Source organism: Tympanuchus pallidicinctus, unplaced genomic scaffold, assembly GCF_026119805.1.
Source record: "Tympanuchus pallidicinctus isolate F22 unplaced genomic scaffold, pur_lepc_1.0 scaffold6, whole genome shotgun sequence".
In the NCBI taxonomy this organism is placed as follows: domain Eukaryota; kingdom Metazoa; phylum Chordata; class Aves; order Galliformes; family Phasianidae; genus Tympanuchus; species Tympanuchus pallidicinctus.
Window position 1 is genome coordinate 13,408,189 of NW_026294780.1, and position 27,779 is coordinate 13,435,967.

The 27,779-nt window shown below is 39.6% G+C and overlaps 1 protein-coding gene across 5 annotated transcripts; it reads right to left on the reverse strand.

Moving 5' to 3' along the window:
- Window positions 1–636: 636 nt before the first annotated feature.
- Window positions 637–27,749, reverse strand: SEPTIN10 (septin 10). 5 transcript variants are annotated; one of them, XM_052664748.1, is made up of 10 exons: window positions 27,494–27,749; window positions 20,189–20,303; window positions 19,371–19,566; window positions 17,699–17,885; window positions 14,102–14,263; window positions 13,295–13,391; window positions 11,338–11,506; window positions 5,127–5,259; window positions 2,587–2,774; window positions 637–1,462 (listed from the first exon to the last, which is right to left on the reverse strand). In XM_052664748.1, exons 1-10 carry the CDS (start codon window positions 27,614–27,616, stop codon window positions 1,447–1,449), a joined length of 1,386 nt encoding a protein of 461 aa, XP_052520708.1. In that variant the 5' UTR covers window positions 27,617–27,749; the 3' UTR covers window positions 637–1,446. The 5 variants fall into 5 exon arrangements, with proteins under 5 accessions (XP_052520708.1, XP_052520709.1, XP_052520711.1 ...); XM_052664749.1 differs by having other exon boundaries at window positions 27,596–27,746; XM_052664751.1 differs by lacking the exons at window positions 20,189–20,303; window positions 27,494–27,749 and adding an exon at window positions 18,290–18,345 and having other exon boundaries at window positions 19,371–19,494.
- Between the last annotated feature and the right edge of the window lie 30 nt (window positions 27,750–27,779).

Here is a 27,779-nt window from a genome sequence, read left to right on the forward strand (position 1 = left end):
GGTCACAGGGCAACACGTCCACACAACTGCTGAGCTCAAAAAAACAGACTTCTTCCACGTGGCTGTTACCTCTGTCAAGCAGGGCACGTCCCCTGTTTCTAATCAAACAGAAGCAGACAGCCCAGTCAATAGTACAAAGGCAAAACAAAAAGTACATTTCTTCCCAAGCAAAATTTTGCTCAGGAAGGAGCAAACAGGCAACAACCACAGGGCCTGGCCCCAGCCAGCTTTCTTCTCATGAAAGAAGTGCCACTTACATGCTGGAGGAGCGTGTGGACTAAATGGGTGTCTCCTCTTAACCTTTCCCTCCTATGCCACAGCCTGCTGGGGCTGTGGAACCAACCGAAAACAAACACAACTGGACCCTTCTCTGGTCAGTTAAGGGCTTACATACCTCATCCATATTCCTTCCCATTGCTGTGGAATTAAAGGAAAGCAATTTCATATGCAGCACTGCTTGAATAAGACTGAAAAGTTCTGGATTTAAGTACAGGGGCACCGATGAGTCACAGTGTTCTTCAGACAGTATGCACAGTCATACATTTTCTCCAATCAATAAATGCAAAAGCATTTGAGCTTTTCCTTTATACATTGACTTTAGTAACATGGGAATGATAGGAAGAACAACAGCAACGCTTATGCAAAACCAAAGTATTTTATTTCTGTCAACTTAGTATTTCATTTTTAAAAAGTCCTACAAAACCATTTCAGAGGACTGCAGCTCCTGGAGAATGTTTCCCATTTGTTACTATGACTACTCAAAAGACAAAAAAGAAGTTTGAAAGTTGTTTTAACCCAAAGCTCTTGAAGCTAACAGTGTAAAGTTTAATCTCTGCTGTAACCAGACACCACAACAAGAAATTGTGGGTACTTTCCAAATTGTAAGTAACATTAGATAAAGTATCATGCAACAGTGCAGCATTGCAAAATATCTCAATGGATTGCATCTGAGAATGAGGACAGCACTTGTAAATAAAAGCCTATAAATAAACAACTGTCAGCAAAATAAGTAAATGGTTACATTATGTCAGCACTTGTATTAAGTAATATTTAGTAGACTAGTACGTCACATGAAAATAACTCTTTAGAAAGGCCAGAGTAGATCTATTCACTCAATACTTTCGTACTAAGGCATTCATACTATGAATGGAAGAGTTCATAGCACGCATCTTTTCTTTGGTACAATGCACACAAAACAAATCAAAGCTGGCCACACGTACATGAAGCAAGTGTGCATCAAGGCAGACGCATACAAGAAAGTCCACAGACAGCTGCCATTGTCACACATGTGCGTGCTGCTCAAACTTAAGAACTCTCTCGTAGCCTGCAGCAACCAAGAGAGACTGTCCAATTCCTTTAGAAAGAAACTGCAACTCCTTGACCTCCAAAACCATACTGTGCATCACGGCTTCCCCAAAATAAATTATCATTCTTCCATCATTGGTATTACGTAAAGCTGGAACTGAAAAACAAAAGCAAGCGTATGAATTGTAACGTATTCTGAAGAAATAAAACTAAGCCAGAGAAAACATCTGGAAATCTCCTGAACTCGTGAGTTAATCACAACAGTACAGGTTACCACTTTTGTTACCCATAATTCCCCTTTTCCAGAAAAAAATAATTTAAAAAAAGAAGTCTAGGAATAGGAATTCAGTGCCATTATTTGAAATGCAATAAAATTTATCAAAAACCAGCAGCAGGCTTCTGGCATGCATCCCAAAACTTCAAAGCTGTCTTGCAGATATTTCTGGAAGTACGAGCACCCACAAAGCTTCTGCAGGTTTTCATACTCCAGGAGTTATGCATAACTTGTGTACAAAAGACCTGCTTTTAAGTGCCACGAGATATTAACAAAATCACATCCACAATGAAACAGAAACCTGTCAGGAACGGAGAATAATAAACTGACAACATCTGCTATTTACATTATTTAATGTCTATAAATGAAGAAGATGAGCACATTTATTCTGGAGACTATTTCTGAAAGCATCTCTAAAATTTCACAGATTATTCAGGCTTTTGTTTTGGTGTGGAGACAGAAAGAGCATCAAGCGAAGCGTGCATCAGATCATACTCTGTAGACAGTGTCATTTTTAGAACCAATTTTATTAATCACTCCTCAGAGAAGTCTGTAACAGGAAGACAAATCTAGAACTATGGGACAGCAGCAGACAGGTCACTTCACAAAGCTGATGCAACCTACATTCAAAATCTGAATGCTGCTGCAGCCAATACTATTTCTGGAATTCCCTGGCAGAATTTCTCTCCCTCTCTAACTTCTCCCTCTTGCTCTGTTTGTGACCATTCACAACTTCTTCCTTTGTGATGTCAAAACACAGCAGTTCAAGTCGAAAACCTTTGTCCCTTCATAGGGGGGGCAGGGGAAAAAAATAAAAAGAATGCTCACAGAATATACAACAATTACTCTAAATGTTAATTTTAGAGGCAGAGATCGAAGCATGACAGAATTGCAAGCACAGAACAGAACAGGAGCACATTCACGTCTTCTCTAAAAGGTGACTAGAATTTGTGTTACAAAAGTGAAAGATTTTTCTATTGCTATCTCTGATGACTAACAGCACTTACTTTTTGCGGTCCTTGTCTCTCTTCAAGCTAACAGGAGTAGAGACCATTGGCTGTGTTTGGAGTAATTCAGCATTAGCTTTCTTCATGTTAAACAGAGCGATTTCTTCCTCTAAAGCTTTTCTCTTCTTCTCTAATTTCAGTTTCTCCTCTTGATGCACTAGCATAAGATGTTCAAACTTAGCCTGTATCTGTTGAAAGCACAGAAAATGCATTTCCAACTAGTAACACAGGGTGGCGATATCACAATACAAAAGCACTGCAATTCCAGTAAAAACCACCTCAGCTAATGTTAAAACTACAAAAAACTGCATTCTTTCCCAAAAATCAGCAATCCAGAAGAATATATCAGATTTATATTGCATTTTTCCTATGGATGCCAGGCTACCACACAAAAAATGAGGGTTGAAATGATGGAAAATGCTACATTAGTATTAGATCTATTGCAGGATGTACCTTTCTTAGATCAAAAACAAGGATTCCTTTAGAAAGGAAACAAAAATATTAAATCAGAAAGTGTGAAGCAGAATCCACTTTCCTTAAACCAGGCGGGCAAGAAACCACGTATACTTCTTTTATATAGGGTATGTGTTTTAATATGTTCATTAATTACATGTATGTATTAATGTGTATACACACAATTAGGTTGGGGAGTTACTTGTCACCTGCCAGAAGTTAACTGCTTTTCTGCAACCAAAAATCTTTAGGGTTTTTTTGATGTATTAATGGATTCTAGCCTTGGATGTATTTGACCTGTTAAAACACACTTGTGTAATTGTGCATGGTAACCAGGGAGTACTGCCTGCCTCTTTCTCACCTCCCACCTACCCCTGCTTTGGTGCCCTTCTGACCAGCTGGATCAAGATGCTCATCTGGATGAAAACTATAACCCTACCAAAATACTCTTGGATTTCAACTACGTCATTTCTCTGATCCAACCAATAACATTAAACATGTAGAAGCTACATGCACAGCTTCAGACTCAAGTGAACTCAAGTGCTTGCGGAGGCACAAAGCTTGTGCGCCTGAATTATGTCAATATAGAATCACAGAATCCTTAGAGTTGGAAGGACATTTAAAGGTCATGTGTTCTAAGTCCCCTGCAGTGAACAAGGACATGCACAGCTCCATCAGGTTGCCTTGGGGCTGATCCAGCCTTGGCTTGGAAGTCTCCAGGATGGGGCATCCACCACCTCTCTGGGCAACCAGTTCTAGCATACAGAAGTTGTATGACTCAGTGCAGCTATAGAGGTACAAAAGTCAGATTTATTTCCATCTTGCACAAAGAAAGAGCAAAAATAATAATGTAAAAATATATCAGTATGCCTATCCTATACAATAGAGCTGTCAGGTTTTATAGATGTGTCTATACTGTGTATACTATTCATCATTTATTTCATTACTACAGTTAATCCAATGCATTGCAATAAAACAAATAACTCAGGGTAGAAAACATAAGGTCCTAAAGCAATTGTACCACTCCAGAGCAGTAATGCTGCACATTGTAAGTACAAGTTTCCTCTAAATGAAGGACACAAAAGCCATCTGAGTACAATGGAAACTCCTCTTTTTCTCTTATTTCCATATACACATACACACTTCTAGGAGAACGAGCAGCAGCAGGGTATATGACAAATGTTCTTTGCAAGTGACTGCATTATTGTTTTCTGACATCAGGAACTGGGAAAATAAATATCCATAATTCAACTGCAATATGCAGAGCTCACAGAAACTGCACGGTATAAAGCACAGAAGGAACAACATCAAAGGGTATCACAGATAATGTGTAAAACTTAGCTGTGTCTATTTTGAACACAAACAAGTATTATTCCAATTGGACAGCCTCCTACTGAGAATGACTGAACCTGATACTCTCCACCACTAGCACAGGGGGCTACACAGGTTTAGAAAATACAGTATATTAAGTCTCCTTTGTACTTAAAACATGCATCTGAACCTACTATTATTGTAATATAAGAACGAGCCCCTTCAATCTGCAGGTGAGAAGAACTCATGGGACATGGCAGGAAGGGATCTCAGACAACAATATTTTTCTGTTTAATATCTCACCACAAAACTCAATTCTACTGTAATGGACAAAAAATAATAACTGTAATTGCATGATTCATTAGCGACGAGGCCATGGCTAACTGTCATAAATTGCTGCAATGTGACTTTTAGAGGCCCCAACACACAGGTTACTCTTCCAGCAACCTAAGCCTGAAAAGCACCTGCTGTGCTGATATAACAAACACATCACCATTATATTCATCACCATATTCCTTCCTACTGTCTTGTCCCAGCTATCAACTAAACATGCTGCACACCATAACCTCTCTCATTCCATAAAAGTTTGCCATTTATTTCTGAGCATCTAATCAACGTGCTAAGCTAATCTTTGTAGTCAATCTGCTTTTGATTTTAAGCATTACTGCCACCGACTAGAAAATCAACTAGTTGATTAGAAGATCAACTAGTTGTGATTTTAATAAGAGCTGTTCCATATCTCAGCACACAAACTCACGACAGACCAGCACACTTACTCGTTGCTCTGCTTCTTTCAATACTGCTTCTTTCTCCTTCACTCTCTGCACAAACTTCTGCCTCATCTCCTCCTCTCTTCGTTGCAGCTCAAGGTAGAACTTGCGCCTCTTTGCCTCATAGGCTTCCTGCAGACTGAAGTCCAAAAACATAAGCAGGTCTCCAGCAAACTGTTCAATTCAGTGTGAAAAATTAACAATCTGGAACGTTATTTAAACAAATCAAATGCATCTGAGATATAAAGTATCATAGTTCTCCACGTAATAATTCATAGACTTCAGCAGAAACAGGTTTCTGAGTTTTCTTAGCTTTAAGTAAATAACCTTGCAAAACCAAAAAATATCAAAGCTAACAGTACTTTACTTTTCAAAGTAAATAAAGCACTTGAGAAATCTCACATTCTAGTTGTAACTTTCAAATACAAGTTATTCGCACTGGAGGCAGAAGTTAGTTACTAATCAAGACACTGAAATTGTGAGAAAAATCCTCCCAAAACTTCCACATTGTGAAACCTCAGCCTTAACACGGGACGTTACAAACACAGTGCATCTGGATGCAACTACTGATTGCTCACTATGTCATTTACTCATCTAGCTGCATGTCAGACATTTTCTCCAGGAGAATACTGTGAGAAACCATATTGAAAGCTTTGAGGAAATCCAGAATGATGACGTGAACCGGTTCCCTTCAGTCAGCTGAGTGGGTAACCTTGTCATAAAAGGCCGTAAGTTTGTTAAACAGGACTTTACCCTGTAAGCACATGTTGGCTGTGACCCGTGACTGTGCTGTCTTTCAGGTGTTTGTCAATGACTCCCACAGTAATACTCTCCACAATTTTGCCAGGCCCTGAAGTGAGATGGACAGGTCTGTAGATACCAGGGTCTTCCTTCTTGCCCTTCTTGAAAACTGGAAGAATGTGAGCCAGTTTCCAGTCCCAAGGTCATTATGAAATAATTGAGACAGATCTCACGATGACATCCTCGAGCACTCCCTGTATTCCACGTTTTTCCTTCCACATTCTCCAAACTTACTCTAATAGACATTGCAATATGCAAGAAAATTTTCTTTCCATTGAAAAACAGGTACTCAAAATTGAGAAATTTCTCTGTATCCACGCGTACCATAGCAAATTAAAATATGCTGATAATTCACATAGTTGATACTTTCAGGGTATATACCACCACTTTCTGCCAGCAAAGCTCTGCTTGGGAAAAAAGGAATACAGCCTGTGTACGCCTGTATCTCCTATCCCAAAGAACATGGTAACTTCAAAAAGCAGGGCACAGTAACTTCAAAAAGCATACCTGTTTAGTGCTACAAATTCTTTCAATAAAACTTTTACAACTTCTCTAAATCACATGATTCCACAAAAGCAAACATGGAGGATCAGAGCTGCAATTATGGTTATAATAAAACCAAAAGGATCTCTCCAGTTTCTTGCAGGGGAAAAGGACACGCAGAAACATCAGAACAACTCCCTCTTTATTCTGGGGCTGCTCTTGTAAACCATTCAATACTTCCTTAAAACTTACTAGCCAGCCTCTCAGATATCCCCAATTACTATTACTTTGTTTGCTGTCTTTCACGCACTTCACTCTGAAGTAAAATACATTTATATGTATATATTTCTTACATTAAAAACATACATAAAATACTCAACATTGCTTTATATTCTTTACTGCTTTATATTATTTATTTAAAATTAAATGCATTATACACACACTTTTGTACCAAGTTTGAAGTCTCACTCTTAGTTTTTAACAATTTTTACTGAAAGGATTTATAAATGGAGAGACGACACAGGACATCTAAAAACTCAATTATTTAGACCAACAGGAAGCTGAAATCTCTTTCTTCTGTATTTTAAGATGACTGAATAGTTTCCCAATCCTAACGTCACTTACTATTATTCAAAATATAACCTAAGGAGACAGAATAATCATCTTGAAATTGCACGTGAAGACTTAAAATTCTGTAAGATCACAAAGTAAAAAAGTTCTTTTCCTATCCAACAATATCTGAGTGATACTTTGCAACCAAATGAGTTCAGCAGGACAACATTCTGCTTTGGTTTGATTTGTTGTTGTTGTTTTGTGGTGTTGTTTTTTTTAAATCAATGTAGGTCTTAGCCTTGTATCTCCACTTGAAATACGGACATGGTTTTCACACCACCTTTGAGTTCAGACAGCACATGCAGTAACAATAAAGCTACAGCACAGGTTACTCAAGTGCCAGCAGCCTTGCTGTGTGTCAGCTGTGCTAACAAGCACTCTGCCTTTGGGTGTAGTGCAGCAAAAAAGCTAAAGCAAAGACTCGACTAAACTAACACGCTGCAGTTGCATCTTATTTCAGCATGTGGACATCTTCAGACTCAATCTAAGCTAGTTTATCAGATAAAATCAGTAAAGGAGAAGTCTTGATATCAGTAATAGATTAACCTTGCAGACACTGGGTTTACCACACAATCAAATTACATGTTTAAAAACTATGAAAAATTAATTTTAAAAAATTATCATGCATTCTCTCATTTTTCTTGGTTGGACCTCAATAATTTTATACCTTGTACTCTGCAAAGAAAGCCTATGCTTTACTAACCCATTACATGGCTCCTACCAACACTTATCACCTACCTTTCTACAGGAGAAAAGCTGTCACGTATAGCTTTCTTATTTGCATAAGGCTTCCAACATGGAAGTCCAAAAATAAAGATGCAAATCAGGCACAATCTGTTCGTAGACTGAGACTCTAACTGAAGTGAAATTCATAGCTTGGTGGAACACAACTGTTGTGTGTTTTGTTGACTCTGGATAAGAAAGACACTCAAACTGTTCTGCAGTTTGTTCATTTAAAACTTAAAACGATTTTCAAGTTTGAAAAATATTCCTGGAACTTTCTATATAACATTTCAATACCAGTGAAAGTGTATCATAAAAAAAAAGTTAACTAGTAGCAGGTATCACTAGCACAGTCCTGTGACTCAGTGGACTATGTTGCTATGAAGCAACATTTAGGATGTGGCAGATCTAAATAATTACCATCTTCCCAACAAAGGCTTGAAACAAACCCATGTATTTTGGCTGGAGTTCAGTCTTCCCATACAGAGGTTAAAGTATTTAGCTTGAATGCAAGGATCAACACTCGGTCAGATGAACTCCAAATCCAGGGGACTTCCTGAGGAAGTCTAATAGACTTTTAGATACGTTGTTTTCCTTCCTTAGAAAAGACAATTTGAATCATACAAAGATCCTCTACATGGGAACTTCTGATTGAATCCTTCCTGTTCTCCTTGCATCCTCAAAACAGACTGAAAACAAACCTCTTTTTGTTCTATCACTACCAGGTCTGAATACTCCAGTTTTAGAGAGTAATAAGGGAAGGTACTTCACATACTGAGAAACTGAAGCATTTAAGATGAAGAAACTGTACCTTCTGAACACAGAAAAACAACTACACTAGAGAATAATTAACATCAGAGAATCAGAACATGCAAGCAAACAGCCCAAATATCAACCTTTTTTCAACACTCTTGCCTATCATTTTTCTTCCTTCCAAACCAGGAGAGCTCCCTGAGGCAATAACACAGTTTGCAATCAAAAAGTGGACTAACAAAATACCCAAATTCAATAATTTAATAGTCCTCTCCACCCCTGCAAACTTCTAAGCTTTCCAGACACACATATTTTGACATTTGTTTGGCTGGAAGTAGTCTTCATATCTAATTGCTGTTTCCTACCACCCCAAACTTCTCTACTCTAGGTGTCTCAACAGTCATCTCTTGCTGAGAATGATTTGAATCTAGGAGGTTGACAACTTTGCAGTCTAAGATTTCCTAGTGGAAGTAACTAGACCATCAAAATGGCAGGACTGGACAGCCCCCCCCCACACACACACAAAAGAAGGTCTTCATGTGTCCCATAAGAAATAAAATTCGATAATGGTTTGGTTTTTTTTCCACATGGAAGAGTTGAAGCCTTTATGGATGTCCAACTGTAACCCATCCCGGAAGGTACCTGAAAATCCAAGAATTACTGACGTTGCTTTGCACCCACATACGGTTTTGGATGAATAAACTACTATTGTATTTTTAAATCCAAGTACATCCTTGTACAAGAACTCCACAACTAGCTTTTGTACTTCATGCCAAAAAACAGGGCACGTTACCTCCTCAAGTGTCAATGTTTAAATGCTACAAACATCAGTGCTGTAACATTTTCTGAAGCTCTCATAAAGCAATCCAACTCAGATTATCAAATTCAGCATGTAGGCAGCTACATCGCAGGCATAAAATGTGACTTTTCAATATGAATTCCGATCACTATATAAGACATGAAATTCTAACACTCATATACTGCTATTTGTATTATTTGTAGACTAAAACTAAACCTTTTACAATTCCTGAGCATGTAACTGTAAACATCTTAAAGGACAAACAGCCCCTATTGTGACAGAAACTTAAATTTGCAAGTCAGGAAAATAAAACCCATTGAGCTTCCTCTATGGAAAGTGGCATTTTTCCATCACACACTGAGCATAACGCACTTCATGGTTTCATCAGCAGCTTCATAAAGCACCTTATGGATGAGGTTACTAATTATGTCACATACAGATCTGCTATATTCTCTTCCCTTTTTATGGTATCATAAAATGTCTCTCACAAATGACCAAATGCCTTCCATTTCAGACCTCAGTGTCTTTCACCATGCCACACAACTAAGGGACAAACATCCTAGATCAGGTCCCACTTGTTTCTTCCTTTCTCTGTCAACTGGGGAAAAAGTTTATGTTGCTGGATTTGCATGCAATACTATTCTTATCCTTCCAAAATAGTTATATTTCCAACAGACGTGATTTGCCAAAAATAATTCTTAAAGAGTGCTGTCTTGCCCCAGCACTCTTAATAAGCTGACATTTAGTGGCCCATGCATAAAAATTACACACCAGAGGGAAGTAATCTTTTCTATAACTTCACTAAATCAACTTCACACATGTAAAATACTACGACATTCTGATGTCAAAGTAGACTATCCTGCTACTTTACGTGGTTAACAAAGTGTCAACTGTTTAAGGGTTCTGCAAAGACAACTCTTGTATTTGTGGAAAAAAATATAGTTCTGTGGACATTTTTTTTTTTAATTTAAGAATTCTTAGTTTGAAATGGCTGTACAATGGCTGTGAAATTCAAGTTCAGGAAAGCAAAAGGTACTGCAGTCAATATCCCCATGAACAAATCTATACGCTTTCCTTTGACAAAGAAAATAAGGTATCAGCTGTTAGCGTGTGTTCTCAAACCCAATGAAAAGTCTATGGTCAATTACAGTGAGCTTTAAACCTCATTCACCTTTGGTCTCTATGTATGAAAAGGATTTATTTCTTTCTTTTTAAGTCAAGAGAAATGTCACAGTGATTCATGGTCAGCTTAAGATCTAAATTAACTACTCAAGCATTAAGGTTTCAGAAAGTGCCCACGTCCAGCATCCTCCTTGATACATTCTTCTTATTTAATGATCACCTTGAACAATATAGAAATCAGACTTAGTGAAAGAAATGCTGTTCCATCAACACTACGAGTTAAAGTAACTGCAACTTCTTTAGAACTTCTGCACAAAGTAAAGCTGAAAGCAAAGAATTTAAGCTGCTAAAAACAATCTGAAGGGAAGCTATTTCTACCAGAACACTTAAATACGTTCTGAATTGCTATGTGAAACAAGTTAAAAATCCAACTGGTTCCAAGTATTAGAAACTGTTTTTAATGCAAATCCATACTTTGTTTTCATGCCTGGTTTAAGCTGGTATTTTCCACAGTGACTATGTGGTAACAGCACTCTTCTAAATCATGAAGACTGAAGATTCCCAAAGCATGAGTTTCTCCCCATCAGGATGATAACAATTTGCACACTTACAAAATACAGCTCTACATATGAAATGACCAAAGGAAGTTGGAAGAAAGAGAGGAAGGATTTGAAAATAACAGATTAAATAAACTGGATATAGAAATTAGAAGTACTTCCTACAGAAAACAGCTTTACTGCACGAACAGCTGAGTGTCTCTAACCCTTTGCTTTACTCTACTCTGGAACAACCTGCAAATAACAACTTCTTACAGTATAATAAGAGATAACTTGACCCAAAAAGGCTAAATGTTTGTTATTACAGCCTGTTCCAGCACCTCACCACTCTCTCTGTAAATAACTTAATGTACAATAAGACTCTTACCTTACTGGCTTGTTCTCAGGGTCAGTGTCTCTGAAGCCCATCTCCTGCAGTCTGCAGCTCCTGTACAGCTCATAATGGCGTGTGTGAGTCTGCTCTACTAAATCTTCCATATTTGTGCAAATAAGCATCTCACGGAGCTTCACAAAGTCACAGTGGTTCTCATTTTCCACTAATCAGTTAAAAGAGGGATCATCATACACAAGTACAGAAATTGTCAAAATATATTTTAAATACCATTGAGATTCTTCTATTTTGTTCACTGACTACACTTCTAGGAAAAAGGATCTGTACTTCTTGTATCTCCTGCACTTTCTTGTGATTTCTAATACACAAATTGAAGCACTAACCGTATGTACCACTGAACATGTTCCAGTATGTCCTGATTTCACATTTGAATTGAGCAACTATTAATTTCTCTTTTTCTCTTCTGACAATCAGGAAACCTTACAATCTGGTAATGCTAGAGGCACTGCCATAATATCAACCAACCCAAATATCATATACAGCATCATATGGCTTGATTCCAGGAAAGCATCAATGTTGGAACTGCAGACTTCAAATATGAATTTCTAAATTCTCTAAGCTGCTTATACAAAATACAATCCATATGACAGTAGTGGCTAATAACAGATCATGTGAATATCAATGAATCTTACAATTAAGAAAGACCATAAAAATATGCAGGTCACTCCAAAAGTAACGACTTTTATTTATTTCCATGGAAATGACAACAAATACAAGGAGCACAATAACACTATTTGAGAGAGCCCATCCTCAGCTCCAAAACACTCCTTCTCAACATAGACACCACCAGTAGCTATGCACTTCCACCACTTATAAACAAGACCCTATGTGCCATGCCTGTAAAAATCTACATCAGCAGAGGTGACCCACTGCTTCACAGCTGCTGTAATGGCAGTTGCTAAGAAAATGTTGCCCACAAAATCCATCTTTTGTCAGCGTGAACAGATGGAAGTCAGAAGGTGCCAAATCCAAACTACATGGTGAGTGTGGTTATCTTTTTCTCTAGAAGTTCAAGGCTTCAGCTCAGTCAGCAACTGCAATGTAGCCATCAGTCAACGGTTTGCTCAGGCTCCAGGAAATCCAGAAGGAACAACCATTTCCTATAGAAAAGACACTGCACATCACTTTACCCGCCATGTCTTGAACCTTCTATTTGATAGGGAATTCACATCACCACCCTATGGATTGCTATTTTGACTCCGGCTCATAGCAGTGGCACCACATCTCATAACAGGTAATGATGTGACCCAGGAAACTGTCACCTTAAGCCCAGTATTGCTTCAGTAGGTCCCAACAAACTCGCATACTGTGTTCTTTCCGCCCCTGTTTGAGCATTTATGGGACCCACGGGGGGCAAACTTTGTGTTATTCCAATACTGCCACCATCACTGAAGCTGATACTCAGTTCCATATACACTTCCCTGTCATAATCTACCAATCTGCATGCATGAGCTAATCGAAATGCTCTGTATCTTGTGGAGAACTGCTGTGCATGGCCATTCAGAACACGACTTGTCTTTCATGTTGCTTCTGCTATTGCTGAAATGCAGCATCCACCTCCGCATTGCTCACATCCACCATTATGGTATCCAGAAGTGTTCAGCAAGTGTTGATGAATCTGTATGGAGGAGTTGAATGACAGCCCTTTGCTTCATGAGCATTTCCATGTCAGATGCCACTGTTTCAGACTGCCCCTCTGCTGCCATGTATCACATGGCAATAAAATGCAAGTGAATACTGGCAGGAAGGTTCAACCTCTACTGCTATCCCACCAACATTTGCCTCTTACATTGTAAGCCAACAAAATAAAACATGACACATTACTTTCAGGATGACCTGCATATTTTTATGGTCTTTTTTAATTATAAGATTAACTGACATTCATAGAGGCTGTTAGTAGCCACCACTGTCATACACTTGAGAATTCATTTACCTTGTACAATGCCCCAAGGGTACTGACGAGCTTTCACCACTTTGTTTCCAATTTTCACCACTTCTGTACTTCCCACTACAGCAAAAGGTAAATGCCCCTGCAAGAGTCACACCAACACAGCCTTATCTCAGTGTTCTTACGTAACAAATGAAAAGCAAGCAATCCAGAAATAAACAAAGGGTAAAAAAATCTACCACAAAAGGAGCGAGTACAGCTAGAATGCTCCGAACACCCAGCTTTAGCTTACAGGCTCATTTTAAAATGACAAGGTAGATCTGAAAGCACAACAGTGAAAGAGCTTGGAGTGCACCTGACTTTGTGATTCCTGAAGATAATCTGTCCTGCTATGGAAGGAAAGTAACAACAACAAAAAGGAAAAAGCAAACAGAAAACAGTTCTGCAGACATAAAAAACAGAGAAAACTGGAGAAATGAGTCACCTGACTACCTTCTCTAAAACATGTAAGGTACCATTCACTATGAAAAAGAGCAGATCAGTTTATCTATGTTAGTAGATGTACATTAAACATCCAGAAAAAGGGAAAGTATTTATGAGTAAGATCCTCTTTCCAGAACCAGAAAACAAGGAGCCTCCTAAAACAAGCAGTACCAACCAGCAAAGGGACAGGGAAACCTGGGGGACAGGGGGAGCCCAAAAGCATGGGAGTCATTTAAAGAAAGAGAAAATAAATAACCAACTTGCAAAAAATATAAAGCCATAAACCTCAACACAGCCACAGAAGAACAGGCATAAATCAGTGTTACAGTGATGCTTTAATACTGAAATATTGACATTACTTCCACTTACATTCATGATAGTATTAATTTGAGAAACAGCTTCATCATCAGTTGGAAACTGGTATATCTGGATACCATTGCTAACTAATTCAGCAATGAGTTTCCTCTTGAATTGCTGCAGTTCTGTTTTAGAAATGCTGTCTGCTTTGCCTATAAGTGGTATAATGTTCACCTATTAATGACAAAATACATGAAATCTGTAAGACATCAATTTTGAGACAACAACATCAACAAATTTTTTTGGTCGTAACTCTTCAAAACTACCCTTTCAGTCTAAACTTTTCCATCAATATCTGATTCATTTCAACTATAACCAAAGAAAACTTCACAAGTCATTAAAATATATTCACTGCCACCATTTGAAAACAGTAACGCTTTATTTAATTCCTCATAACTAACTCTGAGAAAAGAATTAGGAAGGAGACCTCATACAGCTTATCACTCAAAAGAACAGCAATGCCTACTTACTACCAAATAAGTCATGAAGTATTTGTATCTCTGTTTAAAAAATGGAATTTTTTATTGATAGCAGTGGGGGACATGTCAGGTATTAAAAGTTGGGAAGTTAAATGCACAAAGAAAAGGCTGCCAACACCTCAGCTTCCCTTCAGGTACAACAAGGTCCTTACTGTCACCCATAGCTCTTACTCCAGCACAGCAACAAGGTTGACTTGTACCTGCTGAAGGCAGAAGAACATCTAACACTGAAGAATCTCACCTCCAAGTTGTTGCAGTAGTTACTCAGAATTCTAAATTCAATCCTAATGCTGTAAGTTGACCTATCTGCTAAAATAGTTATGACAGTAACTCAGTACTCTTAAGAATAATTCAGTATCTGTGACCCTCCTAGCACCCCTTTCAGAACAGGACACCAAGAATTAGTGCTCAAAATTCTAGTGGATCATTGCAATTCTTCAGTGAATTTGAGAGTTCTGGATGGTTCCTTGATTACAGACACACAACAAAAAAAAAAGGAAGAAAAAAAACACACACACACCCCATTTTGTATTGTTCTGACTATTCTGCCTGAATGGAATTTCCATAGCATGAACTTTCAAGACTCCATTCAGTAATTTTTCCGACACTGCAAAGACAGCAAAAGACTTCAAGACAACACTGACCTGTGTCAGGAGGGCAGGAAAAAGTAATACTAAGCATTGAGTCAAATAAACAACCTCCCTAGAAAGATAACTGTGCTAACAAGTGCTTGCAAAGCAGATATATGTAATGCCTAGCACATCAATATTTCAGAAGTATTTCAGGGAAGTGAATTTTGTGCAGTCCCCTAATTCTAGATAAAACACATGGTGTTACAATTTCAGAAAAAAAAAAAAACTCTCTCAAAATCACTATCATTAAAACAAACCACTTTATTCTTTAAGCTAGAAGTTTCTTACCCTCATTCACTTTGTCTTTCTGCCTCTAGGGCTCCTCCCTCCCCAGTTTCCTCATACTAACATTAAAGTATGACTTCTAAGATTAACTGGTGATATTCCTTAATAATGTAGCACGTGCAGCCTAAGCATACCTGTGGTTAAATCAAAATGCTACATATATTATTTTGATGACTGATATAACTTAGGATTGTATAAACAACCTGATACAGCTAGTAGAAATCCAAAGCTTCTGCTAAATTAGCTGAGGTATACTGAGCTAGATTTTCACTGCACAGCTCTAAAAATGGATGGAAGAATCCTCAGACTTTAATTAACCTTCACTCTGCCTTCTCAACATAAAAGGTTTACAGGCCCATCTAACTAGGAGAGATTGGTAATGAATAGGAAGGAAACATTGCTGTGGAGACAAGCAACAAAACAAAAGCAAGATCACTGCAAACTGAGTCTAGTTATCAATACTAATGTTAAATCATACCTGTCATTAAAATGTTAAAGCAGTACTACCATGGCTTTACATAATCAACAGAAATAGTCTTTTTCATCTGTTAAACAATCTATTTCTACTTGCAGCTCCTAAGGTTTACTTGACAACTAGTATCTCAGTACTTTCATTCAAGAACAACACTAATTGAAAGTATGCACTGACCTGTACTCACAGGAGACTTGAACTATATTGAGCTGGACAACATCCAGATGTGCTCCAAGTCGCAGTGCTTCCATCTATGCCTGCTGCTCACTTGGGCACCAGCTAACTCCTTTCAGCCTCTTCCTAAATCACAACTCCCACTGCACAAAGCTCAATTCTGAATTTCATAGGCTGTTAACACAGAATCACTTCAACCCCACATAAAAAGACAACACCTGAAACTAAAATAGCAGTCTTCATCTTCTCCCGTTGTGTGCAGCAGCTCCTTTCCAGGTAGAACTAAAATCTGCACAGCTCTACAAGGAGATAGATTACTTTTCAGTTTCCTAAGTAGGTAAAATTCTTTAGTTTTCAGTTTAAATCAGTCTCCTCATCCAGGAAACTGACTGAGGAAAGCACTTAAGCATGCACAGTGTGAAGGAGCAGCTGAGCCTGCTTCTTTCAAACAGCAGTGCAGACTTACTGAAGTTTAACTTCAAGAAGTAGTTTAAAGTAGTTCAACTAAAACAACAACAAAAAGCCGCTGGGATAAAGGTTTTTCTTTATCCATGCACACAGTTTTGTTGTGTGTTAGCACCAAATTCAGCCCTTTGATCATCCTTCATATCCATGATTTGCAAAGTATCACTTTCTTCCCTCACATTTAGAAAATAGACTATTTTTCTAAATTACAATTGTAATGTAACACCTCACATTAATGTCAAAGCATCTGCTGCTCCATTATGCTAGAGAGAATGAAAAAAAAAAAAAAATTCATACTTAAAATTATCATTGGTTGGTATTTGGCACGTATATTTAAGTATATTTGAAGGTGTCCACATGTTAAGAAGTACACTTACACCTCATGTACAGGAAAAAGAACATGCTGACAGTAAAACACAAACTAAAAGGCAATAAAACCAAACACTGCAGCATTCCAAATTCTTAACATTTTAACAGAAAATAGAAGAGTTCTCCTCTCTTCTTTTATCAAACAAGATTTCCTAAAATGGCTCAAATATCTAGCTTCTTCCAATTCACACAAACCCATTCTAAGAAGAATCATAAGAATTTAGAATTTAGAAAGAAATAATCACTAGAAACTATTTTAATGGTTGCAAAATTAAACAATATGTGTAGTTTAAAACACTAACACAGACCATCATAGAAAAGTCAGGCTAGACGAGCTCACAGCACTCACCTCTTCAGCTGTTTATAACAAACATCTTTACAGTGCTGCAAAGTTTTCTATACACCAATTTTCCAGCAGCCTCAAAACTTGATAGTGAACTAGAAACTACAGACTTCGTTAGAAACATTACAATACTCATGAAGCGTATCCTATCCAATCAGTAAGATGTTAAGAGATTGTTTGTCTGTGTTCTTCCCACTTGTGAATAAATAAGTGATGAACTGCAAACTTTTGGTTGAACTGAGTGGTTCTGAAGTTAAAAAACAAACAAACAAAACACAATCTCCTAAAACCAATCACACAGATTTGGAACGAAGAGTTGGTAGCAGACTTATAAGCTGCAAGATGAGTCAGAAAGCAGAACAAGTCCTAAGAGCTGTTTCAAAGTCTTACCTTTCTGTCCAGACTTTTCATGGTTAACAAATCTAGAGTCTTTAGGGAATGGCCTGTAGGTGAAATGATGTAAAGGCATACATGGATGCGAGTATCATGGTAGTTAAATATAGAACGTTTAATTTTCAGTTCTTCTTGGAGATAGGCTTCAAATTGTGCATCGATGTAATCCACTATTGGCTGATAGCTGTAAGAAATAAAATAAAATGAAATAACCAGACATTAGCTGTTCCCAAACAAGCTAAGAAAGAAATTAATCTTGTACTGTTGTGCGCATTTTCATTTTACAATTGAACAGGGTGCTCACGTAGCTGCATGACACAGCAGAAAATTAAGTGCACTGATCCTAATTTCTGAGAGGCTACTCCAAAAATAACTGTACACCTAAAACAGATAAAATACTCTGTAGCTATTATAAGTGGAGAAAAAGAAAAAAAAAAGGCTAGGTAAATTTACTTTTGCTTATTAGTGATCTTTTCAAAAGATGTTTTATAAACTTTGGCCATGAAGCTGTGCAACCACGGAACACTTAGATTCGAGAAAGACACACAAAACTTCTAGATACAAGAAAGAACATGCAATTACCAGTACCAAGAAATAGGACTTCCAGAATCCTCTGAAGATGAAGTACTGTACATGAGAGAGCTCTTAAACAATAAACAAAAATTGGAAAGGAGGAATGTGAGAGAAGAATGAAAATCTGATTTGCAACATCAGTACAGTTTAAGCAAGCTTCATCCTGCTTAAAGCACAACTATAATCTCCTTTCAAAAAGAAAGTGTTGCCAGATGTCCAAGCAGGACCTCACAGTTTTGCTGCCACTAAAATCTACTAGACCAAGTCAAATGCAAACAAAGTTCAAAAGCAATAGTTGTATCCAAAATTAACAAAGGGTTAAAAGGCAGCTTCTTACAATATAATATATCAACATCTCTAGTATCTATATTAATATCTACACACATCACACTCATCCCAGTCTCTAGCATTAGCTGTTTTCCCATGATATCGTAGGACAGTGATCTCATGACAATCTTAATGTGATTGTCTAACCTTCATTTATAACTAACACAATTTAGGCACCGATGTAGCATGAAGGACTACTAGAATTCATTATAATGAAAGAAAAAATCTGCTGAGATACAGTTCAATATTTTAAAATCTTCAGTTCATAACAGCAGAGACAAAACTGACACTGCACTTCTGTATCTTTTGATTGAGCTGACCAACTTAAAGGACTTCAAGAATCCACATGATGTTCCTTCCTGTTTGAAGTCCTTAATATAATCCAATATTTAAAACAAAAACAAAAAAAACCTACAACCAACAACCTACAGATCTACTCTCTATAATGTAGTGTACATCATAACCTTCTTGGTTGTTTAAATAGTCCCCCATGGAACTTATCACCCTGCTCAGAAGAAACTCTACGCACTACTGCACTTCTTATTTGCACGTATTTATAAAAGATTTTATTATAAAGAAGGGAGCAGATTTAGCTGATTTCTCAGTTTCCTAGACAAGAAGGAAAACACTACCTGCTGTGGTACACAGAGAAAATGGTTAACCAAATATTTAGTAGACACGTAAGAAAAATATTTACTACAAAATCCAAGGAAGAATCAAACTGGAATTGAAGAACTTCTGCATGCATTAGCAACAGGGCAACACTTACCTATCTTCTTTGTTTATCTGGTCACCAAATCCCACTGTACTCACAACGGTTAGTTTCAAACGAACGTTGCTTTCATGGAGTTCGTAACTCTGAGCTTTAAGTCTTACATTTGGGTGAAAATGAGTTGACACCAAGTCATCAAAACTGATGTTAAACAGACTGTTTATTAAGGTAGATTTCCCAGATCCAGTTTCCCCTAAAGTTAAACAGAAGAGTTGGGGGAGAAATAAAATACCTGCCAAGCACACCAAGTGCTATCAGAACAACCTGATAAATCCACCAAAAAATATTAAATAATTTCTCCAAACAGTTGCTGCATTCCTTTTTTTTTTTTAATATAAGGAGCACTAAATACCTTCTGTAAATTTTTATCACACAGACAGGAGACAGTTAATACTTACCTATAATGAGTAATAAGCAGAACTGCAGGCAAATTTACCATTGGATTCAAAAGCTAAGTAACTACCTGTGAAACCACAGGGTTAGACAATTTTTATAAAAAAGCATTTATTTGGGAAGCATAGAAATATGTCTGTATTATCACCTTGGATTTTAGAACTTTTTGACCTAAAGCTCTATTGCAGTAAAAACCGTGTAGCCTCATTCACTCAAAAGAATCCAAGAAGCTATCTACAAGTCATAAGTGCACGATGCCCACTTTCAACATTTTTTGTCTTCCTGTTCTTTATAAAAATGCTAAATATAAACCAAAATTACTGATACAAATGAGCAAAGTTGGGGAGAGAGTGGAACTGCACTTCATGCTTAACGAGTCAATTCCTAAGGAGAGGTGTAGCTTACAACCAAACAGCACCTACCGATACAAAGAATGTTGAAGCAAAAGCCCTGCTTGATGGATTTGTTAACCAGCTGATCAGGTAAAGTATCAAAACCAACATGGCCAGACAAGGGTAAGGATCGAAGGCCATCATTCTGCAATTAAAAAAAAAAAAAAAGAAAAAAAAAGAAAAAAGTATGTTATCAAAGCGAGTCGCAAAGCAATTCGCAATGGCAAGAAAGGAACTCTGTTGGTAAGCCAGAATTCATTCCTTAGAATTTACAAGGAACTCAGGAAAGCAACAGTCCAGGAGAAAAAAGAATCTTTCAGCTCAGCTTTACACTACAACTTCAGAAAATACTCAGATTTACTCTGCACAGCTATTTGCAGCGTCAAAGGAAAGACCCTTTTTTTTGGGGGGGGGGGAGAAGGTGAGGGGGGGAGGAAAGGGGCATGGGGGAACAGAAATGAAATGGACAAGTCCAACTAAAAATGTAAACTAAAAAACACAGAAAAAATAGCAAATCACTTTTGATTTGCTCTAAGAAATGAAGAAAAGACTATTAAAAACAATTTATGAGACAGATTTCAAAATAGGGACATAATCAGAGGAAGGTATATATTAGCAATCAGAATACATTCTGAGTAGCTGGAATTGTATTATTTTATTTTATATAAGTAACTATTTCATTACCTACACATCAGATATATAATATATACTACTAGAAATGTCTATAGGAGCACACTGTGCTTTTAATATCCAGAATCCTGCAATCCTGCATCACAACACCAAGGTGATGAGCATACAAAAAAAAACAAACAACAAAACATAAGATTATCAGTTCATACAGTTCTGTTTCAAAACATTCTATATCAAGAGTATAAACAGCAACAAGTCCATGCTATTCTGCCTCTTCTGTTTGCAATCCCCTTGCCTTTAGTGGCTCCTGGGAATGTGTCTATAGCCAACTGTGGAAATACCTTCATTTAATAGTCCCAAGCACAAAGGAATGCCACCTTTTATAGCAGGTATGCTATACAGCAAGTGTCAGACTGCTTGCAGCGAAAAGGACGCAGACATGGCTTACAGCAGATGGTTCCCCTCCTCTGGTTTTGCTCAGGATTTCTTGTGTGGGACTACACACTGCGCTCGCTGTCAATTTAGACCGATATACTCAGGCATCTCTGCTTAGACTAATGCAACGAGGAGAAACCACAGCCCTGTGCATCCCGCTCCATGCCCACGGCGCTGTGCTGCAGCCCCTTTCCCTGACCCCCAGCTGCCCTCCCCTGACAGCTCCATGCCGTTCCCTCGGCCCTGTCGCTGTCACACAGAGCAGAGCTCAGCGCTGCCCCTCCGCTCCCTGTGAGGAGCTGCACCGCCATCAGGCCTCCCCTCAGTTCCTCTGCTCTGCGCTGAGCACAACGAGGGACTTCAGCTGCTCTCCACACACCTTGCCTTACAGACCCTTCCCCACCTTTGTAGGGTTTTTTGATTGAAGTCCACTTTAATTTCTGTGGCCAAACCCAACAAAAGCCACAAGCTGGTTGGCCATTTCCATAAGTCACTAGAAACAAATACTGCATCACCTAGGAGGCACTACAACAGGATTAAATCTGCTTAGCAAGGCATGAGTGAGAAACCTCATATTACAGCTGTGCCCACAGCACATGGGAAAGCAGCAGGAGACCTCACAGCCTGTAACTCCGGAACTTCCATTTTCGGAAGGAAGAAAGTGATTAATCACAACCGAACAATTCAGCACGAAAGTGTATTGTTTTCTGGGAACAGAAATTAAAAACAATCTGTTCTACCACTGTTACATTAGTTGTTTATCACAAAAACCGATAAAATTTCTGTGAAACAGAGAAAATGGGAAATCATAAATGTGCAAAACAAGGCGCTTCTCTGTGCTTAGCTTAGAAAGCTATGGCTGTGTTTACAGCTCGACAGTATGGCCGCATCACTCTTTAAAAATTCATCATTTCTTTGTGTTTCTGAGTTTCTCCCAGAGAACTCTACTTACGGATATGTGTGTGCTTCAGTCAGGAAAGAGATACGTCTGCAACAAACATGTATGCAGTTGTCAAGACAATCATTTGAAGTTTGCTATTTTAAAATAGCGTATTTCATCTTTCTTCAGTACACAGAAGTTAATTTAATGATATCACAGTTACAAGTGAAAACGAGAACTGTTTTTCTGGAAATGTAAATACACAGAAGTCCACTGCAAGTGCTGTGTCGTTTCACACAAAAGCTTGACACCAGAAACACCCTGTAAATGCATCATAAAGGAAAAGGCTACTAGAACGTGAATGGTATTTCCCCCACATGTAATTTAGAACCTTCGTCACAAGGTTGCTCTTCTCAGTTCTTTGTGCCAAAGCTAATGACTTGGTAAACCAACAAGCTAACCACCAACCACCACCTCCGCCCCAAACCTCACATCTCACCAGCTCTGCATGACCTGACAGTGAGAACATGCATGGCCACAAAGTATGTAACAGCTGGAATTTCAAGCACAAAGAGTATTTGTTATATCAGTCATGAGAACAGGTTTTAATGTCTTTGCCCTACTGTTCTCATTTTAAAGAGAAAACTGACAGACTGAAGGATGGTCAGAACAAAGTGACTCAGGGTCTATTTACATCTTTCCAAGAAAATGGTCAGAGTTGCCTTGAACATAGAGGAGGAGACTTTTGGTATTGTACATGTGAAAAGAATTACATTAATAGTTGAAGGTGATGAAAAGCTGGAAACTTCAGGGTCTATCTCTAAGTCTGCATACTATTTCAGGGATTTAAACCACTACTAAGCTGTTCAGACAGCTGTCCTAAAACTCAACTGACTCTTCAAGAACCAATAACACTGTAGTAAAAGCTTTTAGCTGTTAAACTTCCAATAAACACGGTGTCGTTCAATTTCAGCTGAAGACTCAGCCATGCTGATTTAGAAGAATATATCCTTGCACGTTGTACTTCCGTTTTCCACATGAAAAACATCATAACATTGAGTCCTACTGTCCCAATCTGGAGACTTGCAACCATCCATGCTCTTATAATAAATACCTTTGTAAATTTGTTCAGTCTGACAAACGTGGGAACATTCATATAGAGAGTAATAAGCTACATTTTCCCTTCCAAAATTTTCCAAGCACATCATGACTAGACAACCTTAGTGGTCTTTTCCAACCTTAATATTCCGTTTGTTTCCTCCAGCACCCCATGCAGCCTCACTGTGTTACTATCTAATCTAATATCGGAGACATTAAATTCACAAGCCTGATTGTGAAATATCTGCACCCTTAATACTTTCCTAAGAAAGAATACGTCATTTGGTTGAAAAACAAGTTGTTTCTGTTTCAACTGTTTAGGAAAACGGTGACAACTAAAGCATTACCAAACATAAATCACGCAAAAGCAGTTAAGTTGCTGTACTAGTTAGTCCTTTTGAATCGGCTTCAGCTGCCTGGAGCAGCTAAATCATGTTTGAAGACAGCTCACCACCCAACTTTATTCAGTGAAGTATTCAAGGCCTGCAGTCCAAATGCTACTAGGGCTGGAGTACTCCAGTAAATTCTTCCTGTTTCTCATTTCTTTCTTAGAATTAATAGTCTCATCAAAATAGCAAACAATTTAAGCAGGTTACAGTGGCTCAAATCACATCTTGCTCCTCCCCTCCAATTTGTTTTTTAAAAGGTTGGTAGCGTAACATTCATAGAACCAGCAAAAGCAGTACCCCGAGTGCACTGGTTTACAGAAAGTGGTCTAGCCCATTAGAAGCAGTGTGCAAATAAAAATTATTGTCTGAGACAAAAGTAGTATTTTTTTTCTTTCAGAAACGAAGTTCTATTTTAACCCTGCCATGTATTTCAGACTAAAATTGCACAACACTGGGCCATCCCACATCAAAGGCTGCATCTTGGACTTACACAGGTATCCCAGATAAGCCTCCTGCAGAACCAGACTTGCAGTCCAAGCAAACCATTACCTCAGCAGTCTGCTGGCCTGCAGGCTCTGCAAACGTGACTCATTCAGAGTCCCAAGTCTCTCACAACAGCAAACAGCTGAGGGTATTCATTAAACCAAAAAATTAATTTTAATTCCCCAATACCAAGTGACACTATGGTACAATCAATTACCTCTCTAATGCCATTAAATTTAATCCAATAAATATTAACATTGCTAGTGCCTCAAAACAGACATTCTATTTTTCTACTCTGAAAATTATTTTCCATTTTTGGGTGGTCAAACTGTAAAATGAAGATGCAGCCATGCACACCACTGGTGAATCTCTATTCAGATACATGCATGAAGGAGAAACAGAGCAGGTGGGATGAGCAGAGGGAACAGAAAGGGAATCTTGTCAAAGTAACCCAGAAGAAAGGCAACAAGGGAGTAAGGTAGGAAAACAAAAATACAAAAAAAAGTCCATGAAGATACAGAGTAAGAAAAGAAATATGCGAAAAATTACAAGGGATTAATACATCAGCCTGCTCTGTAAAATGAAAAGAAATACAAGGAGTCAAATATGAAGCAAAATATGCCAAAAACCACTGTATAGGAAATTATTGGCCAAAGGATGATTCAAAGTAAAATCATTTGAGAAATTTTACAAAGAGTGAACAAGTGATTTATTCACCATGTCAGAAACCAGCAGCCAGCTTTCAGGGGACTGATCCAAAGGATCTTGAGCTCAGAATTCTTACAGCTCTTGCAAATGACCCTTTACACAGCATTCTGCAGTACCTACAATTTCTTTTTCTAGTCCACTTCAACACACGGGGCAGCCAACTGCCTTCAATCACTGAGCACCTCAAACTTCCTTGATATATACATGGGCAAAGCAAGAAGCACACTGCTGTCAGCTGAGGGCATGCAGCTCGCTGTGCTGCTGCTGCAGAGAACTGCTGGATTCTATTTGATGATAATTAGCAGAAAAGAAGCAAAAAAGCAGAAGCATCTTGCTCATTTTCCAGTTGTGGGGAGGTGATTCCACAGGGACTTGCAAATGTCACGAAGGCCTCTCTTTCACAGCAGGTATTTAAGTAACCTGAGAATGTGGCATGCTTTGTACCTGCACCTCCTGCACTGCAGGTAATGAGGAAAACAAAGTAAGGAGCTGAAATCTGCTGCAGCACACTGAGATGCCTGTGATAAGAGAAAATAATCGGCACTGACGCAGCCACCACTTTGCTTCAGTAGATGTGCCCTGAGCTGGCTGCGAGCCCCTGGGGCACTGTGTTTCCTGGACAGCAGCAGTCAGCCGCAGTCCGTGGCCCTTCATGTCCACACCAAGAGCAAAGCCCTGGGTGCGAGGGGCAGCAGCTGGCAGCGGGTGTCTGACTGCAACGTGGATCACTTTCTTCTTCTCCCCTTTAATTAGTCAATGCTCAGCATTGTGCGCTGTTCTACAGCTACAGGAGCTGCCAGAACTTTCCCAGAAGTCAAAATTTCAAAACTTGGAAGCACTGAATGCATGCATCTCAAGACTGTGTGCAGCCTGATTGTGTGGTAAGGTCAGACTGCACTCTGAGAGATTTTGCATTCCTTCTATGAAAGGACTGAGAACAAAACCCTTCCCACAACATACTCAGAAACACTTCAATGATTGCACAGCATGTGCCAAGCTAGGAAATCTTATTTGATGTCACTTTGTTACTTGAAAACCCAAGGGTAAAGCACTGTTCCCCATGACAAACCAATCTTATCCTTCTGCTTTTAGGTCTCTCCTCTGTGAAGCCTTCCACCTCCGTGCTCCTCTCTTTTCTTCCCAGACCTAGTGGGCCCACCAGTCCCACTCCCAGTCTCTGTTGCTGCTTTACTACCTCTCTTCAACCTCAATCTTTTTGTAGTGCTTCTTAAACTTCAGCTCTTAGGTTTTTCTCCTTTCAGTATCTTACCAGCCTCCCACAAAATGGCCCAGAGGAGAGTTACTCCAGCTGCAGCAAGGAGGTGTCAGTATCTTGCCTCATGTGACAAGTGACAGAATCACAGAATGGCCCGGGTTGGAAGGGACCTCAAGGACCATGAATCTCCAGCCCCCCTGCCACATGCAGGGCCACCAATCTCCCCATTTAACACTAGACCAGGCTGCCCCGGGCCCCATCCAATCTGGCCTTGAACATCTCCAGGGACGGGGCATCCACAACCTCTGTGGGCAGCCCATTCCAGCTCCTCACCACTCTCTCTGTAAAGAACTTCCCCCTGACATCTGCATCCCCCTGACAGGATGCAAGGAATCACGTCCCAGGTGTGGTTTAGACTGAATATCAGTGACAATTTCTGCATGGAGAGGATGGTCAAGCATTGAAACAAGCCACCTGGGGAAAAAGTGGGATCCTCGTTCCTGAAGTATTTAAGAGGTGTGTTGACGCAGCGCTAAGGAAGAAGGCTTAGTGGTGGGACTCATACTGTTAGGTGATGGTTGGACCTGGTGATCTCAGAGATCTCTCGGTGATTTTATGAGACTCCCAAAGTACAGTGGCTGTCCTCCATTCATAGAATCATAGAACCATTAAGATTGGAAAAGACAACTAAGATCATCATGTCCAATCATCAGCCTATCCCCACCATGCCCAGTAAACATGTCCCTCAGTGCTACATTTCCACATTACTTCAACACTTCCGGGGACAGTGACTCCCAAGCCTCCCTGGGCAATCCGTGCCAGTGCCTTATCACATTTTCTGAGAAGAAATGTTTCCTAACGTCCAACATGAACCTCTCTTGGCGCAACCTGGGGCCATTCCCTCACGTCCTATTGCTGTTACCTGGGAGAAGTCGCTGACTCCCACCTCACCACAGCCTCCTTTCAGGTCATTGCATGGAGCAATAAGGTCTCCCCTGATGAATGATCCCAGCTCCCTCAGCCCTTCTCCCAGGGCAGCCTCCCATACAGCCACACTGCATAACACCGAAGTGGGACAAAGCCTGGAGCCACCCAACCAGGTACTTTGCCTACCGGCATAAAATGCAGATTACTGGCTGTGCAGCCAGGGCGGAGGAATTCTCCCTAAAAAACAAACAAACAAAATAACCTCCTCTCACTCTGCCTTACATGCATGCTTCGCATTGCTAAGGTGCGAAGCACAGCAGAGGACTCCATTTCACACTCATACTCTAAATTCCAGTGTTAACACACTGACGGTACTGTGCACCTGAAGCCTAGGAACCCATCGCTGTGCCCTCATACACAGAGTAGCATTTCTCTAACATCCAGGATGCAGCGTATTTCTAGAAACTCACAGCACCCTCTGAAACCTTCCACAACATCTGTAACCCCTGGCAGCTTCGGCTGCCCAACTACGAGAACTCCAGTCGGTTGCCAATCGTACCGTACCGTACCGTTCCTCCCCTGGAGGCCGTTGCCCCGCGTTGTCCCGTCCCCTCTCCCGTCGCAGCGGGCAGGCGCTGGCAGCCCCCTCTGCTACCCGCGGCGAGACTTACCGGCTGCCCCGCGCCGGCCATGGCCCCGGGAGGGACGGAGAGCGGCGAGACGAGACGGAACGCCGCGACAGAACCCTCCCATCCTCCGCAGCCCCAGCGGGGACCGGGAGGAGTGGTTCGGCGGAGGGGCGGGCGCGGGGGCAGCGCGCACCCAGCGGGCGTTGGGGAAGGCGGTCGGACGCGG